General features: G+C 42.4%; 3 protein-coding genes across 6 annotated transcripts; 1 reads left to right on the top strand and 2 right to left on the bottom strand.

The window, feature by feature from the left end:
- Positions 1-207: 207 nt before the first annotated feature.
- gstz1 (glutathione S-transferase zeta 1) lies at positions 208-2,902 on the bottom strand. Of its 4 annotated transcripts, none has more exons than XM_004540652.4 (9): positions 2,732-2,902; positions 2,373-2,424; positions 2,218-2,285; positions 1,960-2,040; positions 1,589-1,714; positions 1,375-1,450; positions 899-951; positions 766-815; positions 208-383 (listed from the first exon to the last, which is right to left on the bottom strand). In XM_004540652.4, the coding sequence occupies exons 1-9, from the start codon at positions 2,759-2,761 to the stop codon at positions 257-259; spliced, it is 663 nt and encodes a 220-aa protein (XP_004540709.3). In that variant the 5' UTR covers positions 2,762-2,902; the 3' UTR covers positions 208-256. The 4 variants fall into 4 exon arrangements, with proteins under 4 accessions (XP_004540709.3, XP_004540707.3, XP_004540708.3 ...); XM_004540650.5 differs by having other exon boundaries at positions 1,960-2,079; positions 2,732-2,899; XM_004540651.5 differs by lacking the exon at positions 2,732-2,902 and adding an exon at positions 2,504-2,705 and having other exon boundaries at positions 1,960-2,079.
- A 173-nt stretch (positions 2,903-3,075) lies between these two features.
- aldh6a1 (aldehyde dehydrogenase 6 family, member A1) lies at positions 3,076-9,184 on the top strand. Its single transcript, XM_004540648.5, has 12 exons — positions 3,076-3,233; positions 3,707-3,751; positions 3,839-3,913; positions 4,176-4,337; positions 4,760-4,838; positions 5,585-5,887; positions 6,141-6,262; positions 6,598-6,787; positions 7,255-7,436; positions 7,531-7,710; positions 8,616-8,714; positions 8,819-9,184. Exons 1-12 carry the CDS (start codon positions 3,195-3,197, stop codon positions 8,921-8,923), a joined length of 1,581 nt encoding a protein of 526 aa, XP_004540705.1. The 5' UTR covers positions 3,076-3,194; the 3' UTR covers positions 8,924-9,184.
- Positions 8,786-19,631, bottom strand: bbof1a (basal body orientation factor 1a). Its single transcript, XM_004540647.5, has 11 exons — positions 19,463-19,631; positions 19,132-19,384; positions 17,436-17,501; positions 15,570-15,650; positions 15,397-15,477; positions 14,760-14,836; positions 12,553-12,697; positions 11,521-12,011; positions 11,219-11,323; positions 10,367-10,438; positions 8,786-10,187 (listed from the first exon to the last, which is right to left on the bottom strand). The coding sequence occupies exons 1-11, from the start codon at positions 19,504-19,506 to the stop codon at positions 10,094-10,096; spliced, it is 1,509 nt and encodes a 502-aa protein (XP_004540704.1). The 5' UTR covers positions 19,507-19,631; the 3' UTR covers positions 8,786-10,093.
- Positions 19,632-20,015: the final 384 nt, after the last annotated feature.

Raw genomic sequence — 20,015 nt, 5'->3', positions numbered from 1 at the left:
GGTTTTTTTTTTTTTTTTTAAACACATTATTGTCCTGTACCTCCTCTCCACGTATCTGTATGGTGGTTTGTTTGTTTTTTTGTTTGTTTGTTTTTTTTAAAAAGGCAAATTAAAGTCATAGTTCAATTTCATGCTAAAATACTAATAAATATTTTTTTTTACTTGAACCTTTCTTGTCATTTAAAGTAACTGCAGTGGAACAGAGTCGCTTTTCAGTCATTTTATTTAACACAAACAACTTCTCAGTGGCTTTGTACTAAGCACGCAGATCATCAGGTGTATCTGGTTGGCGTGATGGGTGGCTCACTTGGAAAGCTTCAATCTCAAGTAAAGCCTCATTTAGCCGTTTGATGGTTGGATACTTCCCCACATCCACTTTGAACCTGTAGACATTAAAAACATAGTGGTGATGCTTCCCTGTACAGGCTGTTTCGAGGTTATATCATGTTTTGGGATCTCTGCCTTCTCTTGAATATAATAGAAGTAAATTCTGATTTCTGGAAAGAGATGCTGCTGCTAACCTTCCAAATGTATTATTTGACGCTTTGTGGCACAACTAGTTTCATCTGGTTCCATCATATTTAAAACAAGGCAGATGTTTTTATAGCCACCATCTTAAATGCTGGTCAGCTCGAACAAAACGCACTAGACAGAGAAACAGCACTGCACGCCAGAGGGAAAATATGTAAATTTGATTTTGTGGAAAGCCCATCTCTATTAAAGTAGCGCTTCTATTGCAGTTTTATGAAACTTCTCATAGCATACCTCTCTGCGTTGTAGACCTGTGGGACCAGACAGATGTCTGCCATGGAAATCTAAAAGAGAAGCAGAAAGTAAGAAGTAATCTTTGTGCTGGAAATTGCCCAGATGTTGTCCTGTGATATATTCATGTTCTTACCTCATCGCCTACACAGTATTTCCCCGCTGTTTGCTTCAGAATTGGCTCAAGAGCTGGGGGTAATAACGCATGCATGTAAAACACATTGGCATTTTTCTCATCACTTCATGTTTCTAATGTATAGAGCAGGGGTGTCAAATGTGGGGCAGAACTAGATTATTACTTTGGAAAGTTTGGAAATGTAAATATTGGGAGAACAGAAAAGTTTGTACTTCTGTGTTAAGTTCTCAGGAATGGATCACTGTTGATTTAATCATCATCGTCAGTTTTAAAAGCCTTCCTGCTTGCGACATTAAAGCAAAGCAGGATGGTTAAGCTGATGAGTCACGCTTTGTAATGACAGCAAAAATGTGCACTTATAGAGGCAACTCGGTGTTCATCATCTGCTGTGTAAAACAAAGTGTTTTCAGAGTGCAGTTCTCCGCATTTAAAATTAAAACGAAGCATAGAGGAGTAGATGACAGGCTTCCGCTTACCTTGAAAACCACGATCGATGAAGTGCTGAGACCACTGCATCTTCTCCGCTCCTATTTTCTGGATTACATACAAATTCTGCGAAGTCCAGGAATTAAAAAAAAAAAAGATAAAGTTACTGGTCTTGCAGGTTGACCTTGACATTGCAAGCATGGATTTTTTGTGAACCAGAGTAGAGATTTGAACTGATGGCATTGTGGACTGTGTTCTGCTTACCTGCAGGGGCTGTATACCCGAGGCAATGAGGTCACTTATCATCCTAACCTGGGCACGCGCCTTTGGGTCTGCTGGAAGAAGACGGGGTCCTGGTCTGGTCTCATCGATGTACTGGATCACTGCCAGCTACATAAACAAAAGAATTTTGGTAACGTTTTTTTAATGTTACATGGTGTAATTAAAAATACACCGACTAAAGGTGTAATTAAATGGAATTTTAATGTATTTTATTTGAAATTACAAAGTAACTACCTGCAAATGCTTAAAGGTTAGAAAACAAGTCAAGTTTTTACTAGAACTGTTACCAGTATTACCAAAATATTCAGTAAATGTAATAAGATAACATGACAGTGTTATGGAAGCAGACTCACCGACTGAGAGAGAGTGGTGCCATCAATTTCCACTGCAGGCACTTGTTGCATGGGGTTTAGCGCTTTGTACTCCTCAGTAAGCTTTGGCACAGAGAGAGCCACTGTCAGACTAACACATGACTTTAAAAAAGAAATGCATGGTTTTATTGTTTAAGACAGCACCTTGTTAAGAAACTTCATATTGTTTTAGCAGGATTTTGGACTCTTTAATATTCAAGCAATCATGCAGAAAGTGTCATGTTTGTCTGCACACTGTACCTGCTGCCCTCCATCTTTGATCAGATTGACTGGAAGCTGGTCATATTCAACACCTTTTAGAGCAAAAGCTGGTGCACAAACAAGTTCATTACCTTAGTGATAAAAAAAAAAAGTTACACCAAAGCTTAGCTGAACATTCCCAGGGCATGACTTACCAATGCGAACCCTCCAGGAGCAGGAGCTTCTGAAGTATCCGTGAAGTATGGGCTGAACAGAAAACAGAAAATGTTAAGTCAGTTTGGAAACAAAGTCAGTTTTGCTTTGTGGTTTTATGCAGTGGGTTCACCTTAGTCTGAGTTGCCATACTTCTGTAGATTTCCCTCGACTAGACTGGATCAGTTACTGCAAGTACTTTTTCTACAAAAAATCTCATCCACTTTGAGCAGCCAATAGGATGTGTCCCCTAAACTCCCTCCTACCTACTCTTTGGTCCATGACTAAGCACCATTGGGCTTCATATGGTTGAAATTAAGCAGCTGATGCACACATAACACCCGGCGAACAGTGACAGTACCTTAGCGAGGCAGGCTAACGACAAGCGCATTGTCGCTGGCTGCGATAACACTTTAATCTTTTGGATAAGGGCCACTGATCGCTTAAAGATCACACACTTTACAGCAAAGTCCCACTTTGTTCAAAACTGCGTGTGGATACAGCTCAGCTGAGACACACTTCCTGACAGGAGAACTGACTGGTTTAATTAGCCAATAGTTTGTGGCGTTCCATAGCTAGGGCGGGTTTAATCCAAAAGCTGGAGTCGTGATTGGACAGAAGGCAATCTCGAGAACCCAATCACGCTGCGTTATTAGTGAGAGGGCGAATTTGGAGCCTTTAGGAAGCCTCAATTTCCCCAGAGCCCGCCCACAGGTGATTCACATCTGTGGGGTGGAAAGCTGAATGCTGTCTTCTGCTGGCCACCGCGCTACCTGCCTGCACAGTGGGTCAAATCAGTTTGGCGTAGCACATGATATCCCAGAATGGCGTCAACAGCTCTGAGATCAGCGTTCAGGACCAAGGTAAAGTGCAAGTGGCAGCGTGTGGTCAGCTCTGATTGTTGACACAGTGTCCTGCAGAAGTTATGTCCGTGCATTCCTTTACAGGGGAGGAATAACGTTTTTCCTCAGTTCAAAAATCTTAAGAGGATTAAAAGTAATAATAATAATTTTATGCCTTCAAGAGCTGATTTATAACATGAAGAAAGTTTTTCTACTCGTGTTCAGCTGCAGGTGCATTTAAGCGCAAAGAAGTCTACCCGTGCACCTGCAGCCTGGACCGCATTCCTTCTCTCAGTCCGCTTCACTCAGCTTGACTTTGTCCCCATTTTCACAACTCCACACTCAGTAGTTGCACATTAATCTAATCGGCCAACAGGCTGCAGCTGGTTGACAAAATGTGCAAATGAAACAGCACGTTGTACTTCTAGGATGGATAAATACTGCAGTTTTTGCTACTTTTAGCGATTTGACTCCCTGCTGTGCCGCTTTCACAGGTTCCATTTAGAGTCGGCCGACTGTGCTACTCCTCCTCCTCTGTGGTGAGTGCTTATGAGTAACTGTTAATCTGGTAATACATTTCAGAGATAATCAACCCTACGAGTAAATGCTGATATCTTTCCTCACAGCCCACCACCAAACTGTTTATTGATGGGAAGTTTGTTGAATCCAAGTCCTCGGAATGGCTGGATATTCACAATCCTGTAAGTACTTCTAGTATTTCTTGGCAACATCCATTATTAGTTGAGGTGAATGTATACTGATGCCTCACCACACTGTGCTTGTACAGTATGGAGTTGCTTAACCTGGACATACTGGTCCAGACTGGTTTGTGTAGATGGGCATCCCACGTCAACATTTAGATTCAGATTTGGCATTATTGAATGAGCAGTATAAATTAGCACTTATTTTTAGTGTTTAAAAAAAATCCAGCTTAGAGATCATGACTTTTTTCCACTTTCACAGGCTACCAATGAGGTGATCACCCGCGTGCCCAAAGCCACCCAGGAGGAGATGCTGGCTGCTGTAGACTCATGCTCCAGAGCCTTTCGCTCCTGGTCTGAGACCTCCATCTTGGCTCGACAGCAGGTTTTTCTGCGCTATCAGCAGCTTATCAAGGACAATATTGTAAGTCACCGTAAGGTGCTCTGAAAGTAAAAACACATTCAGCCTTGTTTAATTAATGAATCAAACAAGAGCGTGGACTCACCGTTGCCTCACAGAGAGAGGTTCTTAGGTCTCCCTCTTCTCTCTGGGTACTCTGGCTTCCTCCCAAAGTTCAAAGACATGCGTGTTAGGTTAACTGGAGATTTTAGACTGGCTATGTCTCTGCGTTAGCCCTGCAATAGGCTAGTGACTTGTTCAGAGTGCACCCCACCTCTCACCATATGACAGCTCGTATCCAGCCCCACTCCAGCCGTGGGCTTGGATGGATGAATGAACAGATGGACAGACAGCATGTTAGTCCGTCCACAGTAGTTCAGAGCTCTTGTTTGAGTGAAACTTGACTTTAGGCTATATAGCTGATACAGCGTCCTCATGTGTTTCAGAAAGAACTTGCCAAGGCCATCACAGTGGAGCAGGGGAAGACCCTTGCAGATGCAGAGGGAGATGTGTTCAGAGGATTGCGTAAGTGTGTCTGACACACACACACACACATGCACACAGATGTCCTTTTTGTCATTGAGCAACAAGTGGTTAAATATTTGCATTTTGTGTAGGCTCTTAACTCATTTACAGGAATCTGTTAATCTGTTTCATCTTGTATATGGGACAAGCGGGACAGAGGGTGGTTTATTACATGACTGATTCTGTGGAAGATTAAATTTTGATATTTTTAGGCCTTTCTATGATAGTAAATAACATGCAACAATTGGCCTGGGACAGTAAGGAGATGAGTTTTTAGTAATATGTGAACTAACAAAGTTGCTCCTGAAAAAATTATTAGTTCAAATTCAGTGATTTGATGTGGTTTGTTATGTCTGTTATTTCTTTCATGGAGATGATGTTTTAGATCATCTTCATATGCCCGGTTTTTTTATTGACGTAGTTGTATAAATTGGCTTAGAATAAAAAATAATGTATCTGTGACAGCTGGAGTTGTCATTATAATAAAAATATTTCATGTTTACATCATACTTGAATCATCGTTTTAATAAAATGCAGATCACGATATCTACCTTTGCTAACTTTATCCTGGTGTAGCAGCTGACACACACATGCTTTTGTTTAAATGTCGTGCCTGTGCACATAAATAACCAACTACTGCCAGGGGTGTTGAACATAAGGACAAAATCTCGTGAAATGAAAAGATGCCAGTCATCCTTTAATTGCTAAACCTGACCATACTATGGTTCATACTTCTTTCTGTGCAGAGGTGGTAGAACACACCTGCAGCATCACCTCCCTGATGCTCGGGGAAACCCTGCCCTCCATCTCCAAAGACATGGACACTTACACCTATCGCCTTCCCCTTGGGGTGTGTGCCGGCATTGCCCCCTTCAACTTCCCGGCCATGATCCCCCTGTGGATGTTCCCTATGGGCATGGTATGTGGCAACACGTACCTGCTGAAGCCCTCGGAGCGTGTGCCCACATGCGCCATGCTGCTGGCTAAGATGCTGCAGGATGCTGGCGCTCCAGATGGAACGCTCAACATCATCCACGGCCAACACGACGGTAAGAGCTGGTGGCTGTGTAATGTTACAGTAAGATGTAAAGATGTTCGACAAATAAGCTTAAAGCCTCAAATTACCGCCAATAAATCCTTTTTTTTTTTTTTTTTTTAATCCATCATTCAGATAGAAAATGTAGTTATCTTGGCAGAAAAACAATGTGTGTAACAATGAAGATATCTACATTTGCTCTAAATCATAAACCGTAATCACCTGCCATTACTTAAGTCATCTCTGTAACTGTCTTCCTCTTACAGCTGTGAACTTCATCTGTGACCATCCGGCCATCAAGGCTATCAGCTTTGTTGGCTCAAATCAAGCAGGGGAGTATATTTATGAGAGGGGCTCTAAAAATGGCAAAAGGGTGCAGTCCAACATGGTGAGCAACAGTTTTAATGTCTGACATGTGCTTTAAACATCCAGAAGGTGGCAGCATTGGCCAACAGTTTCAAGTGTTTGTGTCGCCCAATGGTACTGAGGAGTGCATGTGCATGGTGCAGCTGTGCATCACATTTAAAAAGGCCCAGATTGCGAACTGGAAATGTTCCATTGCCTCACGTGGACTGAAATGTGGACCAAGTTTACAATGTGAAATTTGTAGGTCGTTTGTTTCTAATCTAATTCCCTGATTTTTATGTCCCTGCTTGTGACTAACCAGTTGCTGTAATGTGGAGATCAAACGGCAAAGGGCTAACCACTTCTTGTGTACTGTAGGGAGCCAAGAACCATGGTGTGGTGATGCCTGATGCCAACAAGGAGAACACTCTGAACCAGCTTGTGGGCGCGGCGTTTGGGGCAGCGGGACAACGCTGCATGGCTCTGTCCACAGCCATACTGGTGGGCGAGGCGCGTAGCTGGCTGCCGGAGCTGGTGGAACGTGCCAAAGCTCTGCGCGTGGATGCAGGTACCACGCCCCATCGCCTTCACCTCGGCCTCTCCTGTTCTCCTGAGCGCGTTTCCCCCAAGGTCCTTTTTGGTTTTATTCATCTCGGGGCCACCCACACCGCCCTAACCTCACCTCTCGCCTTATGGCCTGTTGTAACTTCACATTGGGAGTCAGCTGGGCTTGTTGAGTCAGCCATGCTGCAAATTTGTGGCCAGATCTGCGGCTCGGGCCTAAATGGAGGTCTAGAGGATCAAATCCTATGAGAAAAGAAGTTGATGTGAAGTAAAATGGAGAATGAGTCTGTGTGTTTACAGCGATATGAAGTTTAATTTGTACATTACACAGGAAACCCGCAAGAATCCATTTTAGTGCCCCTTGTCCTGGCTTTTGTGGCCAACGAAATGTCAGTGCCCATAGTTTGTTCGCATCAGTCAAGTGACAGAACGTGTAACCTTATAGCTGTTTGTTTTTTGGGGCCCTGCTAGGAGACCAGCCTGGTGCAGATCTGGGGCCTCTGATCTCTCCCCAAGCCAGGAACAGAGTCTGCAGTCTGATCCAGAGCGGCGTGGAGGAGGGAGCAAAGCTGCTACTGGATGGCCGAAATATTAAAGTCAAAGGTTACGAGAACGGCAACTTTGTGGGACCTACCATCCTCGGCAACGTCACAGTATGAGGCTTCATGTGTTAAAAGTACTTGCACGTGAGTGATATTACAAAGATGTCTGCAGTCTGTGAAAGTGCTCCGTTGTGCGCTCTTTCAGCCTCAGATGAAGTGCTACACCGAGGAGATCTTTGGGCCCGTGCTGGTCGTTCTGGAGGCAGACTCCCTGGACAACGCCATCAGTTTGGTTAACAAGAACCCCTATGGCAACGGTACAGCCATCTTCACCACAAACGGTGCCACCGCACGCAAATATACTCACGAGGTGGATGTGGGCCAGGTGAGTGGCCGCTGCGTCCAAATGTGCAGCTCGTTCAAGGGAGAAAGGAGACATTCACGCCGCTCTGTCGTTTCTATGCACCATCTCAAGCGGAGAGAACATCATATTTGTTTGAAAGCCTTCACACATTAAATAAAAACAATTATTTTCCATGTTGAGCATACCCTTATTTGCTCCCTACCCAAAATGCACACCTTAAGCAACCCCCTTTTTCCCCTCCACATCCACACCCAAGAAAGTCGCAAATAGCAACAGCAAATATGCTTCTGTTAAATAAAAATAGGGATGCATAGAAACTTTTCCAGGTAGTATTCAGGGGAAGAGGGGAGTTGGTGGTGAGAATTGTTAAAATTAAATCTCAAAAGGGATTTCTAGGTGCGTATTTAACAGTTAAGTAAAAACATGGCCATCCTGTTTGTTTGCCTGTGGAGCCTAGTTATGCCCTGTGTTTGCTGTTCACATGTCGGGGAATGTTGTGCAGGCCATGTGCCGTACTCGTCTCCAAACCTCCATGCAACAAACATCTACTTTTCTGTTTTTTTTTCTTTTCTCCCATGCACCTTTGCCAAAAGGCCCAAGTATGCAAACCTATTCCCGTTGTTTAAAACACACTAAACCAACCATGCCGTGCCTCTTGATGTTTTCGCAACAAAACTTTATTTTTATATATTTTTTGTTTTCCTCCCTTTTTTGTAAGAGCACGCTTTGTTTTCACACATCAAATAAAAGCCACAGGTTTATCTCTGTTTTGTGCGATCGTGTAAGCTTGCTTTGTAAACAGCACGCACGTACCGCATCTCTCATCAGCTGAGTCTCGCTTGTCCCTAGCAATTTAGGACCTGAGGGAATTGTTTTACAAACCTTACACTTATGGAAATGAAAGGGACAATGCTTGTTTTCTGCAGGTGGGAGTCAATGTTCCAATCCCGGTGCCGCTGCCAATGTTCTCCTTCACTGGATCGAGGGGATCCTTCAGAGGGGACACGAACTTCTACGGAAAACAAGTGAGTGGCAACTAAAACAAACGGATCCTGTCGTTGGGCCTGTGAGAGTAAAAACACAGCAGCTGTCTTAATGTGATGTAAACGCTTTTATTTTTGCTCTTCAGGGCATCCAGTTCTACACACAGATCAAAACCGTCACCGCACAATGGAAAGCTGAAGATGCCACCTTAAAAAGTCCTGCCGTTACCATGCCTACCATGGGACGCTAAATGCTCCATCCAGTCGCTGCTGATTACTCTTGTAAACCAGGAGATGTCAAACGCTCCACTTGCAAAAGCAGATTCATATGTCACCTGTGAATAGCTCATAAATACAAGTTATAAATAAATAATCCCCAGATTAAAAGGCTTTATATTAGATATGTATATGTGGCTATTGTGTGAGGGGACAACACTAAGGCAATCCAAAAGTTCTGTAACATTATTGGGTCAATGTCATTTCCAGAAATACAGCACCTGCTGAAACTCTTATACACTTGCTGTGTTTGTGTTTCACAGAAATGAAAGCTGCCTGGAGTCACACCGGTTGCCTTTGATTATGCTATCTTACACCTCTCCTCCCATGACCCCCTTTTCTCCTCTGCCACAATGAGGCATCTTCCTGTAAACGTGCCTCATGTTTATCCATTCATCAAGTGTCTTAATGTGCAAATGCTGCACCGGCACTGTACTGATACTCATCAAGCTTACGTTCTAGTATTGTGTATATGACTTATCAGATAAGAGAGCGTCAATGTGCTGACACTTTATATCAAATCTATCAATACACAGGCAACACTATAGCTCACCGGATTGAGCAACTGACCGATAAGCTGTAAATTTTACAGGCCTGGGTTTGAAACAGCCCTGAGCCATTTGCTGCTCTCTTCCAGCTTTCCAATCTACTTTCACCTTTTCTATCATAATAAAAGATAAAACCCCTCAAAAATGACTTAAAAAAAACATCTATCCATCCATTCTTTTTAACCACTTACCACACGGGTGAGTGTGGGTGGGGGGTCATTTGTACAGGTGACCCGGCTATTCAGCTTATAAGATGCTACTTCTGTTCCAACTGCTTGTCACATCCTTGCTGGAAGGCGCAAAGAAAGCATGTAAGTGGATGTAAGGTGTGTGGGCAAACTGAAATCCTCATGTCACCTGGTGCATATGTTCTTATCAGCACTCTGTAGTCACAAATAGATTTTCTTTCTTTTCTTTTTTTAAACTGAGGTACAACAGACAGAACGTGCAAAAGCACTCACATGCCACACCGCACATGCGTGCACGGTAAGATATTTTGAACAAGCACAAACAAACATCCTATATTCTAGTTGTGTTAACACTCTTGAGGAAACACGCAAGCACAGTTTAATGTGAGACACAGAGGCCACTCGGAGGTCACGTGATGTGTGTATCTGGCTGGGCGGCTGGCAGCGTGGACTCTGATGGCGCCGGGGTGCTCATGGTCGCCGGGGACAGCTCCTCTCTAATTCTGGAAGAAAGTCATCATCATGCCACTGTGTTGATAAATCACATGTAGGCACTCATGTTCTCACAGCCGCTGCTTTTTTGGCTAAACATGGAATGTGGGGACCAATAAATCTTAAAGGGCTTCTTAATTGCAAGGATGAGGCACAGTTTTTATTCTTGTGCATTCCTTCAGCGTCTTACCCGGCTACATCGTTCTCCGTGAAGCTCCTCTTCTCAGTGGAGGCCGGCAGAGCCACCTGTCGGCTGACTTGGCTGTCAGGAAGATGCGGAGTTGCGGTTAAATACAGAACCTCACAGTGAAAAGTCATGTTTTAGCACAGTGGTGTCTTTTCACTGAGGCCTCCAGCCTGTCTAGCGAAGGGGTTACTCCGGGTCAGCACAACGCACATGGATTTGCATGCTGCAAACTTCAGCTGCCAAATGTTCTGTGTTATTCTGCTGGTCTAGCTGCCAGACCGAGGTTAACCTGAATATACTTCTCCTCATGCCTGCCTTGCCCCTATACATCCAGCTCTCCTGCACACTCCTTCCTGAAAATCATGTTACCAGCTGCTCTCTGACCACAAGTGTTCAAAGAACAAAATAAGCTGCGAGTGCACGTGAAGAGAGGCCAATAGGGTGAAAGCAAATCGACGTGACCAGATGTTTGTTTCCAAGCACACGACTCTGCGGCCTGGGCCTATTTTTACTATTGTGCCCAGACTCTTTCTTCATTCTTTTTAAGCAGCTGCATGGAAAAGAAAATTGCTTGAAGCCTAACTGATGTTTTATGGTATCCTCTTCTGCTGAGAAAATGGCTGTTTAAAACATTAAAAAGAGGGAGGAGTCATCAGAAGCTGTGACTGAACCTCTGCACAGTGTCACTGCACTTTGTTCTTCAGAGTTAATTGCCGCAGCAGTGTCAGTTCATTCTGGGGGATTACAAAAGGATTCGAATGTATTAAAATCGGGATGAAGTCAATGAGCGAACAAAGCGTCCAGCACGACTTTTGCTAAGTCAAACATAAACAAATAATTGCAGCGTTTCATTACCTTTCTCTGCATCCATTCATTTTAGCAAAGAGAAGCCGGAGCACTTGTTCCTTTTGCTCCCAAGTGAGATCAGAGATTTCAACTTCGCTCCCCGGTTGATCCGTCCTTCAAGACAAGCAGATGAAATCACATTTCAGTGTCACTTTTGTTGTGTAAATTCCTTTACTCAATGAATATGAACCACAAAGATGTTTGCTGACCACTGAACAAGCTGGGAATCAGCACTAGTAAACATAAGGAATTAAAAATATCAGGAAGATACACACAGCGTATGGAAATGATGAGAAGGGCAGGACACCTACCATGTCGCAGCCGCCTCCATGTCTGAATAGACAGAGTTGGTACTGTGGGCAGTTTTATGGAAGGTGCGGATGGGTGGGAACTTTATCTTTCCTGCTGTGGCTTCTCTAAACCTCCTACGATAACTCTGCAGTGCCTCCTGTCTGTATTGGAGCCTGCTGTCCTTGATCTCCTTCCTCACATGACCCAGTGCTTCATGGAAGAACTCCTCCAGCTCTTGGCGCTTTGCTACAATGGTGCTCGCCAGTTGCTTCACATGCTTCATTTCCTTTTCTCGCATCGCGAGCACTTTCTGCAGCTTGTCCAGCTCCACCTGGCTGGCCTGGATGGTGACCAGGTTCGCCTTCTCTTTCTTTTCCTGCTGCTCAATCTCCACGGCTTTGAGCTGCAGGGCCTCCTCCAGGGAAGCCACCTCGGCCCTCAGTTCAGTTAGCTTCTGTTTTTGAGTCCCCATCTGTGCTGCGTTGTCCTTTACCGTCAACTCCAGCATGCTCTAGGTGAGCAGGAAACGGATAACACAGAGTTAATTTTAGAAAATCCTCTCACTTTTATTCCAGTGTAGAACAAGGAACAGATATTGACTTGTGTTCCAGCCTGTTCTGCTCAGTGAGTGGTCAAAGTTTCAGTAAGCCAGGTTTACTCTACTGATTAGCTGTCATCATCAGAGGTAAGATTAATGTGCCCAGCATTTATTTATGTTTAAGAATCACAGCCAGAAAACGGCCAAGGATAAGCTACTTTATTTGAACCCAGACACCAGTGGAAACTCACCACAACCACTGACCGCTGAGAGGCTGGATAGTAGTCAGAAGATGAGGGGGGTGGGAGTGGGACCACAAGCAAAATACACAGGATCAGCACAAGTAAACAACACAAGGGAAAAACCACCTGAAATATATTCTGCACAGATCTGACAAGTGTTTCATAACTGAAAGTGATTTAAAATGTCTTTATGGAGATGAATGGCCTCTGTCCAGGGACTGCTGATGCCTAATAGCTACTCTGGTGTTTGCTGTCCTTTGGTTTAAACATACCTTGTCCAATGCCAGTGAGGTGTTTTCCTCAGTCAGTAACTTTGCTAACTTCTGCAGATCCTCTGCCTCCTTTATGTGATATTTCAGCTTGTCAATGAGGCAATCGCGCTCCTTGATCACAGAGTGCAAAGCATCTTTCAATCGCCTAAACAGTTTACAGCATAAAAGAGAGACACTGAAAAATGAATCAACAGTTATGAACACGCACCAGTCTTGATATTGTGTTCAGCAGTATTTGCAGTCAATTCCTAGCCTGCTGCAAAAAAAATATTCATTTATTTATTTGTGAAATACAGTCCAAAAAATGAAAATAAAAGTATAAACCCTGTCAGTTCTAAGATTTTGTGCATCAGTGTTTAGTCTTTATGAGCACTTAAAATTAGATAAACACAACCTCAGATGATCTATAAAACATGGCATATTATACTGAGTCAAGAACAACTTGGCTGATGAAGCAGTGTATGGGGAAAACTAAGTACTAGTTACACAGAGATCATGAGAGCAACTATCAGTCAGATGCTGCTACTCAAATGATATGAAATGTGACCATGTTCACAGAAGCAAAGGTTTTGGCAGTTTGTTCATCTGGTGCATTCAGATGTGTGTAGACACAATTCCAATTAGGAAAAATATCGGCAATGATCTCAGAGAATCTGGGAACGGTTATTAGCTCATTTTAAACAATCTGAAGTCCTTCTACAGTGAAGGATTGTTCACAAGTGGAAAACACTCAAGGAAGTTGCCAATCTTTGCAAAAGTAGATGTTCCAGCTAAGAGAAATTAAAAAAAGACTACTAAGGCCCCAGTTAGCATGTAACTACAGTACAAAAACAAACAAACAAACAAAGTATTGCATCTTTGCCTCGTCTTTCTAAAAAAAGACATGTCAGTATGACTTCGGTTTGCAAAGATGCATCTTAGACAAACCACAAAACCTCTAGAACAATATCCTTTGGAGAAACAAGACCAAAATTGAGTTGTTGCCCATAATTTATAGTGCCACATTTCATGACAAGCAAACACAAGATATCAGCACAAATACCTCAAACCGACTGCCAAGCATGGTGGTGGAGGAGTGATGGTTTGGGCTTGTTTTACAGAACCTGGGCACCTTGCAGTCATTGAGTCGACCACGAACTCCTCTGTACACCAAAGTATTCTAGAATCAAAATGAGAGGCCATCTGTCTGATAGCTAAGGCTTGACTCGGTCATGCCAGTGGTCAGGACAATGATCCCGAGCACAGCATCAAATCTACAACAGAATGGCCAAAAAAAAGAAAAAGACTAACAATGACCTGGTCAAAGCGCCACCTTTAACCCGAGTGAAATGATCTTAAGCTGCGCATGAATAATTGCTGCAAACCTCAATAAACTGAAGCAAAATTGTAAAGAAAAGTGGGTCAGAATTCCTCCACAATGATATAAGAGGCACACGGTCACACAGTAACGTTATTTCTGCTAAATGACGATGGCAATTTTATTCATACAGCACATTTCATTATACTTCAGCTCAGTGTATTTTAAACAGACAATAAAGGTGGTGTGGATGTACTTAGTTTTTCACACACTGCTTCTTTGTTCTGGCTTAGTTTTTGTTCATTAAAGGATGTCCTTGACGAATATGTCATCTGTTGATGTCCTGATACACAAAACTTGAATGTAATTCAAAGAAAATATTATTTTTACCATGACTGCATATTTCAAAGTTATTAAGTAGTGCATATTACAATAATATAATAAGGACATTTTCTTTTGTAAGCCTCGTAAAGTGAATTAACTGAATGACTGCACTTGACTTTTTAAGATCACCCACATGTGTCCAAAATTAAATCAATTACCGACACCAAGACCAAACCGACAGGACCACACCAGTATCAATGTAAATGTTTTATGAGCTGTAAAAAATAACTAAACACAGCAGAGGCAGTGCACATCTTATGGCCTCAAAAGTAATAAACTATGGTCTTCCACACACACACTTTACTTTTTCCTCGCTGCAGCATGGCTGAGGATGTGTTCCTTGGAACATGACGAGCCGGCGTGGTCAAAAAATAACATCAGTTCTAGCGAAATCTATTTTTATACATAATCACTCATATGAGTAAATTATTTTCTCTTTGCACTTTGCATGACAGTGCAATTTATAGAGCAAAATTAGACTGTAAAGTGACAGCAAAACAAACAAACAAACAAACAAAGGACTCACACAATGGCTTCACGGTGGTCCTCCGCCATCTTGGCCATTGTTTGACTACATGCCTTTGTTTCTTTCTCCAAGCGTTCCTGAAGGGAAATTTACAGCTTTTTCACTCTTTCAACTTTCAATATTAAAGCTTCTTTTTCACCAACATCTTTTGCACTTAGACATTTGTACCTGGTCAAACCGAGCATCAGATGGGAAAAAGGTCATTTAAGTGACTTTGACCATTTGGTACCAAATGGTTCTGAGTGTTTCAGAAATTGCTGCTCTGCTCAGGATTTTTCACTCTAGAGTTTACAGACAGCAGCCAAAAAACGAGAGAATTTGCAGTGAGCAGCGGTTCTGTTGGAGAAAATGTCTTGTTGATACCAGACATGAGAGAAGAATGGCCAGACTGCTTTAAGCCGATAGGAAGAGCACTTTTGGGACAAGGTGGAACGGAAGATTCACATCACAGATCTGCAGAAACTGTGTTGCTGTCATGTCAGCACCTTGTTAAATCTATGCCGTGAAGAATGAAGACATTTCTAAAACCAAAAGGGGGTCCAAGCTGGTCCTAGCAAGACATAGCTAACAAAGTTGACCAGTAAGTGTAGTTCCAAACCCGGGGGAGAATTTTTGGATTATATTCCTGACTTCCTACCATTTCTTTTAAGAACTGATCCTCCTTCTCTCTTAGGTGTTGCATTAGCTTCTTGTAAGCATCATCGCTGCTTTGTTTCATCTGGAATATGAAAAACCATGGTTACTGGTCACATTTTAATATCCTTACATGTAATAAGTATTTTTTTTGTGTTTTTTTTTGTGTGTCCTCACGTGAACGATATCCTGCTCCCTTTGGACTTCTATTTCTTTCATCTTTCTCATTTCTTCCTGGATCATGTTAAGCTCACTGACCTTTTGAATTAGACAAACACACACACACAGACACAAAAACAGAATCCTGGGTATTAAATGCCATGTCTCAACTGTACGCATAAATCCACTTAGACTGGATCTGGTGCAAACATCCCACAAGTGCAGCTTGTAATACTTAGGAAGATTTCATCGTGGAGTTCAAATGGCCAATGCTCTTTTGCAAACTGACTTCAGCACAGATCACTCGTGCTAAATACCTCAAGATGCTACTGTGGAGAAGCCAGTCTGAGCAAAATGTGACAAAATGACCAAAGTCATGAGAAACTAGAAAAACACGCACCCACAAACATGTACATGACGAGTAAATGAGAGGCTATCAACCATCTGATTACAACGTTAGGCCTAATCGTTATTCTGCAGATAACTCCGTTCGCATTCGTCGACTTCAGAGAGCCACTCGACAGTATTTACACAAGCTGGTTTGCGTCATCTGCAATTTTCACTGTGTGGGATCTATCAAGTGGTCAAGCCTTCCAAAAATACCTTCCAGTTTAAAGTTCACAGCGATTAGTACAGCCTAAATATGTCTTTTCCTGATGCTGCAAATTGAACATATGCAGGACAGTTATAAAAATAACTGTTTTAAAACACAGCTTATCACTATTGGAATAGTTTGGATAGTCATCAAAACATACATTACACAGAGATAAGCAGTCATACTGACATAGAAGCTATGGAATGAATGTTTATGTAAACAATAACCTACAAAAATTAGCTTTTAGCAAAAACTACTGAATCAGCCAACCTGATGGAAGGGGAAAGGCTGTTCCACAGTTTGGTTGCTAAAACATCAAAAGCGTGGTCACCTCTTGGTTTTAAGAACAGTTAAAAAACACTGATAACATAATTAAAGAGGCTGCAGGCCTGTAGTATAAGCCAGACCATGTAGAGTCCACGAAAAAATGAATTCTACATTTCACTGAAAGCCATGAGAGGGTGGCAAAAATAGGCCCTATATGCCAACGCTGCATCCTAGGCCAACTCGATGTCTTCCAGGAAGGATTAAGCATTCAGCTCATGTGACCTTACAGTAAGAAAAGGGCTGTAAACAGCATGTTTTGGGTCACATCTCTGGAGTTAGCCACAGAATTTTCCACTGACTGATCGTATGTGAGAGGTCCATACATTTATGTAACAGGCTTGTTTTAAGTTGGTCCAAACCAGGCTTCTTTTTTCATCCATCATGTAAAAAGAGCTGGAGGATGGAAAACAGCTGCTAGCAAAAGGCTTTCTGTACATTTTTTTTTGTCTCCACTTGTCAAGCAAGCAATGCAAAATTTCTTTATTTTAATTATAAGAAGCTGAGTGCAGGGATGGAAGAGTCAAAAGTTCCTTTGCATTTTAGCGTAAGGATATGTGTGATATGTGAGGTATGGTTAACACATCAAGACCAGCAACGAGACTGCTTTTCTCCAACCAAGCACTTTTAAATTATGCTTTTCCCCCCTGTAGCCACTGACGTGGATTTAAATAACATTGGACCATGTAACTTGGAATGTGTGGGGTTTGTTTTTTGCTTTATGGTCACTTTGTTTGGTTGTTTTCTTACATAATAAATATCCACATAATTGCACACAAGACAGCTGTTGAGACACAGCGCAGCACATTTTTGTGATGCTACAGGTTTAACACGAGTACAGTAAATCACAAGCTCTACTGGAGTTTTCTGCCATGTACATACTAGGCATGTGGAGCATGTTTCGTGGACCAGATGTGAAAGTGCCTGTCTTTCTTTTAGTGTGGCTGAGTTTTATATGAACTCACCAATTTGTCCTTCTCTTCTCGGGCAAGTGCCTGCTGAGTTTGTAAGGCCTTCTCCAGCACACAAATCTGTAAAGTAACAGTTTAAATCATCCAAGAAAACACCACATTGATCACTTACATGAGGGCTGTCAACCTAATTTTACATATTCATGGGCCACACACTGCACACTTTGAGCTTTTTTAAACAGAGAGTGTTTTACTGTGAAAGATTACGACGGAATATTAGGGCCACATTAAGAAAGAAAAAATATTGTTGATCATATTGAGGGGCGATCGTGGCTCAAGAGTTGGGAGTTCGCCTTGTAATCGGAAGGTTGCCGGTTCGAGCCCCGGCTCGGACAGTCTCGGTCGTTGTGTCCTTGCAAGACACTTCACCCGTTGCCTACTGGTGGTGGTCAGAGGGCCCGGTGGCGCCAGTGTCCGGCAGCCTCGCCTCTGTCAGTGCGCCCCAGGGTGGCTGTGGCTACAATGTAGCTGCCATCACCTGTGTGTGAATGTGTGGATGACTGGAAATGTAAAGCGCTTTGGGGTCTTAGGGACTAGTAAGGCGCTATAAATACAGACCATTTACAGGCCATATTAAAAAATAAAGTCAAAAATCAATTTTGAGAAAAATGTGGAAATTACTGATGTTTTTCCATATGTGAATATATGTGATATCAAAAAATCACAACAACAACAATTATAATAATATAATTAGTAATAACATTAGTAATAACACCACTCCCACCATCACTACTGCTGCTACAATTTCTACTACTTCTTGATAGCAATAAGAATGCTGAAAAGGAGAGGTAATTAATGAAATACAAATAGAAATAATGATAAAACGGGGGTGCTAAGATGGGAACTAGGAATTAGGACACTAGGCACTGGTGATTGTACAGGGTGATCCTCGTTAGGACTACCAAGGTTTTTGGGAGAGAGGTTGGTGTCATTATAGGGCAGGTCGGCAGTATTTTTGTTCTTTATTCAATAAATTATTTTTGTCTTTTATGGTGTTGTATATAGAAAGTAGAAATGATCCTAATCTACCAACTTTGATCTTAAATGGGCCAGTCCAGTAAATCTCCCCTTTCTGTTGGTGGAAAGAACTTTAAGTACACATTTAATCCTTGAGATATCTTCATAAAAGAAAAGAAGTGCAATTTCAGCAGTAAGTCTCAGTTTTCTACATATAAAGAAATGCTACAGTAGTAAATGACAGAAATCTGTCAGCACAACTGATAATTTAAATGTTGGTTTAAATTATAAGAAATTAATGTGTAATATTACTCAAAACGTTCTGGTAGCACATTGCCTAAACTATTATAAAACATAAAGGTTTGCTTAATTTACTTTAAATTTCTTATTCATTTTTTTTCCACTGTGGATATAAAGCATACATTTTTGTAGTAAATAGTGAAAAAACAGAAACTTTTCCATCATTTGATTGTTTATCTATGACTTGATTAATTTTGGCTTCATCTTTGGTCTGAAGTCTATATCAGTAGAAAAATCCTACATTTATGCCCTCCTTTCCAAAGTCATAGAGGGCCAGATTGGAGTCTTTGTTGGGCCGATTCTGGCCCTCCAGCCTTATGTTTGACACCCCTGATTTACACCTAACATATGAAAGTTTGACAATTTTGTATTAGCTTTTATTGTACTTTCGGTTGGCACTGCTTTAAAATATTCAGTTGAGTTATTCCGGGACCTTTTCCTCTTTAGCTGCCAGCTGTCTCTCCCAGTGGCCTGCTATATGGATCGCGTCTTTCTCCGCGTGGTACAGCTGATTGGTGAGATGCTCGTTTGCGCGTGCCACCTTCTGACAAGACTCAGTGTAGTCCCTCAGGGACTGCTCGGTGGCCTTTAACCTCAGCTCCCACAGGACGGCATTGGCCTTGGCCTTCTCCACGTCCGACTCTTTGTCCGTTTTCGAGTCCCGTTTGCCTTCCTTCTTTTCTTTCCTGAAACAAAACCCAAAGAGGAGTTCAAGTTTCCGTTTGTACTTCAGCTCGGCTAACAACAACAAAACGCACACTTACCCGCCTTTGGTCTTTTTAGGGTTGGAGGCTTTATTCGTCGGCATCGCTGCTACAATTACTGCTACAACAACCGAGTGCTAGAACAAAGAGGAAAAGCTGAGGGCAAATAATAACACTGAAAGATGAGTAGCTCCAGTAACCTGCTGGGAATGTTTGGGTCAAAGGTTGTTGCCAAGGGCACGATGTAGACTTTTTTTTTGTATAAACTTTATTGATATGCAACAAATAGCTCGTTACAATGGTTGTGCTAGCCGTCTCCATCAATTCCGTTTGTAATTGATTGAGAGTAAGTTTTGTAAGGGCGGACTAACCTCTCTTTTGTTTTTTTTATTTTAATTGTTTGTGCCACTTCCCTTTATCTCTCAGATCACAGGCCATACATAGCACTGATTCCCAGCTGCGCTGAGACCCGAATTGTTTGCAGTGTGTGCCACGATTGCAGTGTCACTAAGCGGGGTGTGACGGGTTGTAGTGTTATTTCGCACAGTTTGTGTGGTAAGTCTCATGCGCAGCTGGGATATCGGCAGGATGTGTTGTAAGTCCTGTCTGGAAA

Source organism: Maylandia zebra, linkage group LG19 (assembly GCF_041146795.1).
Source record: "Maylandia zebra isolate NMK-2024a linkage group LG19, Mzebra_GT3a, whole genome shotgun sequence".
Classification (NCBI taxonomy): Eukaryota; Metazoa; Chordata; class Actinopteri; order Cichliformes; family Cichlidae; genus Maylandia; species Maylandia zebra.
This window is presented reverse-complemented; position numbering and strand designations above follow the sequence as displayed.

Coding starts and splice junctions, on each gene's coding strand:
- aldh6a1 (XM_004540648.5), top strand. CDS start 3,195: ATGGCGTCAACAGCTCTGAGATCAGCGTTCAGGACCAAG. Junction 3,914..4,175: donor GGCTGGATATTCACAATCCT/GTAAGTACTTCT, acceptor CCACTTTCACAG/GCTACCAATGAGGTGATCAC. Junction 7,711..8,615: donor ACGAGGTGGATGTGGGCCAG/GTGAGTGGCCGC, acceptor TGTTTTCTGCAG/GTGGGAGTCAATGTTCCAAT.
- gstz1 (XM_004540650.5), bottom strand. CDS start 2,761: ATGCGCTTGTCGTTAGCCTGCCTCGCTAAG. Junction 2,286..2,372: donor CTCCTGGAGGGTTCGCATTG/GTAAGTCATGCC, acceptor TTTGTGCACCAG/CTTTTGCTCTAAAAGGTGTT. Junction 384..765: donor CAGGTCTACAACGCAGAGAG/GTATGCTATGAG, acceptor TAATGTCTACAG/GTTCAAAGTGGATGTGGGGA.
- bbof1a (XM_004540647.5), bottom strand. CDS start 19,506: ATGCCGACGAATAAAGCCTCCAACCCTAAAAAGACCAAAGGCGG. Junction 15,651..17,435: donor GAGAAGAGAAGGACAAATTG/GTGAGTTCATAT, acceptor CTAATTCAAAAG/GTCAGTGAGCTTAACATGAT. Junction 12,698..14,759: donor GACCACCGTGAAGCCATTGT/GTGAGTCCTTTG, acceptor TAAACTGTTTAG/GCGATTGAAAGATGCTTTGC.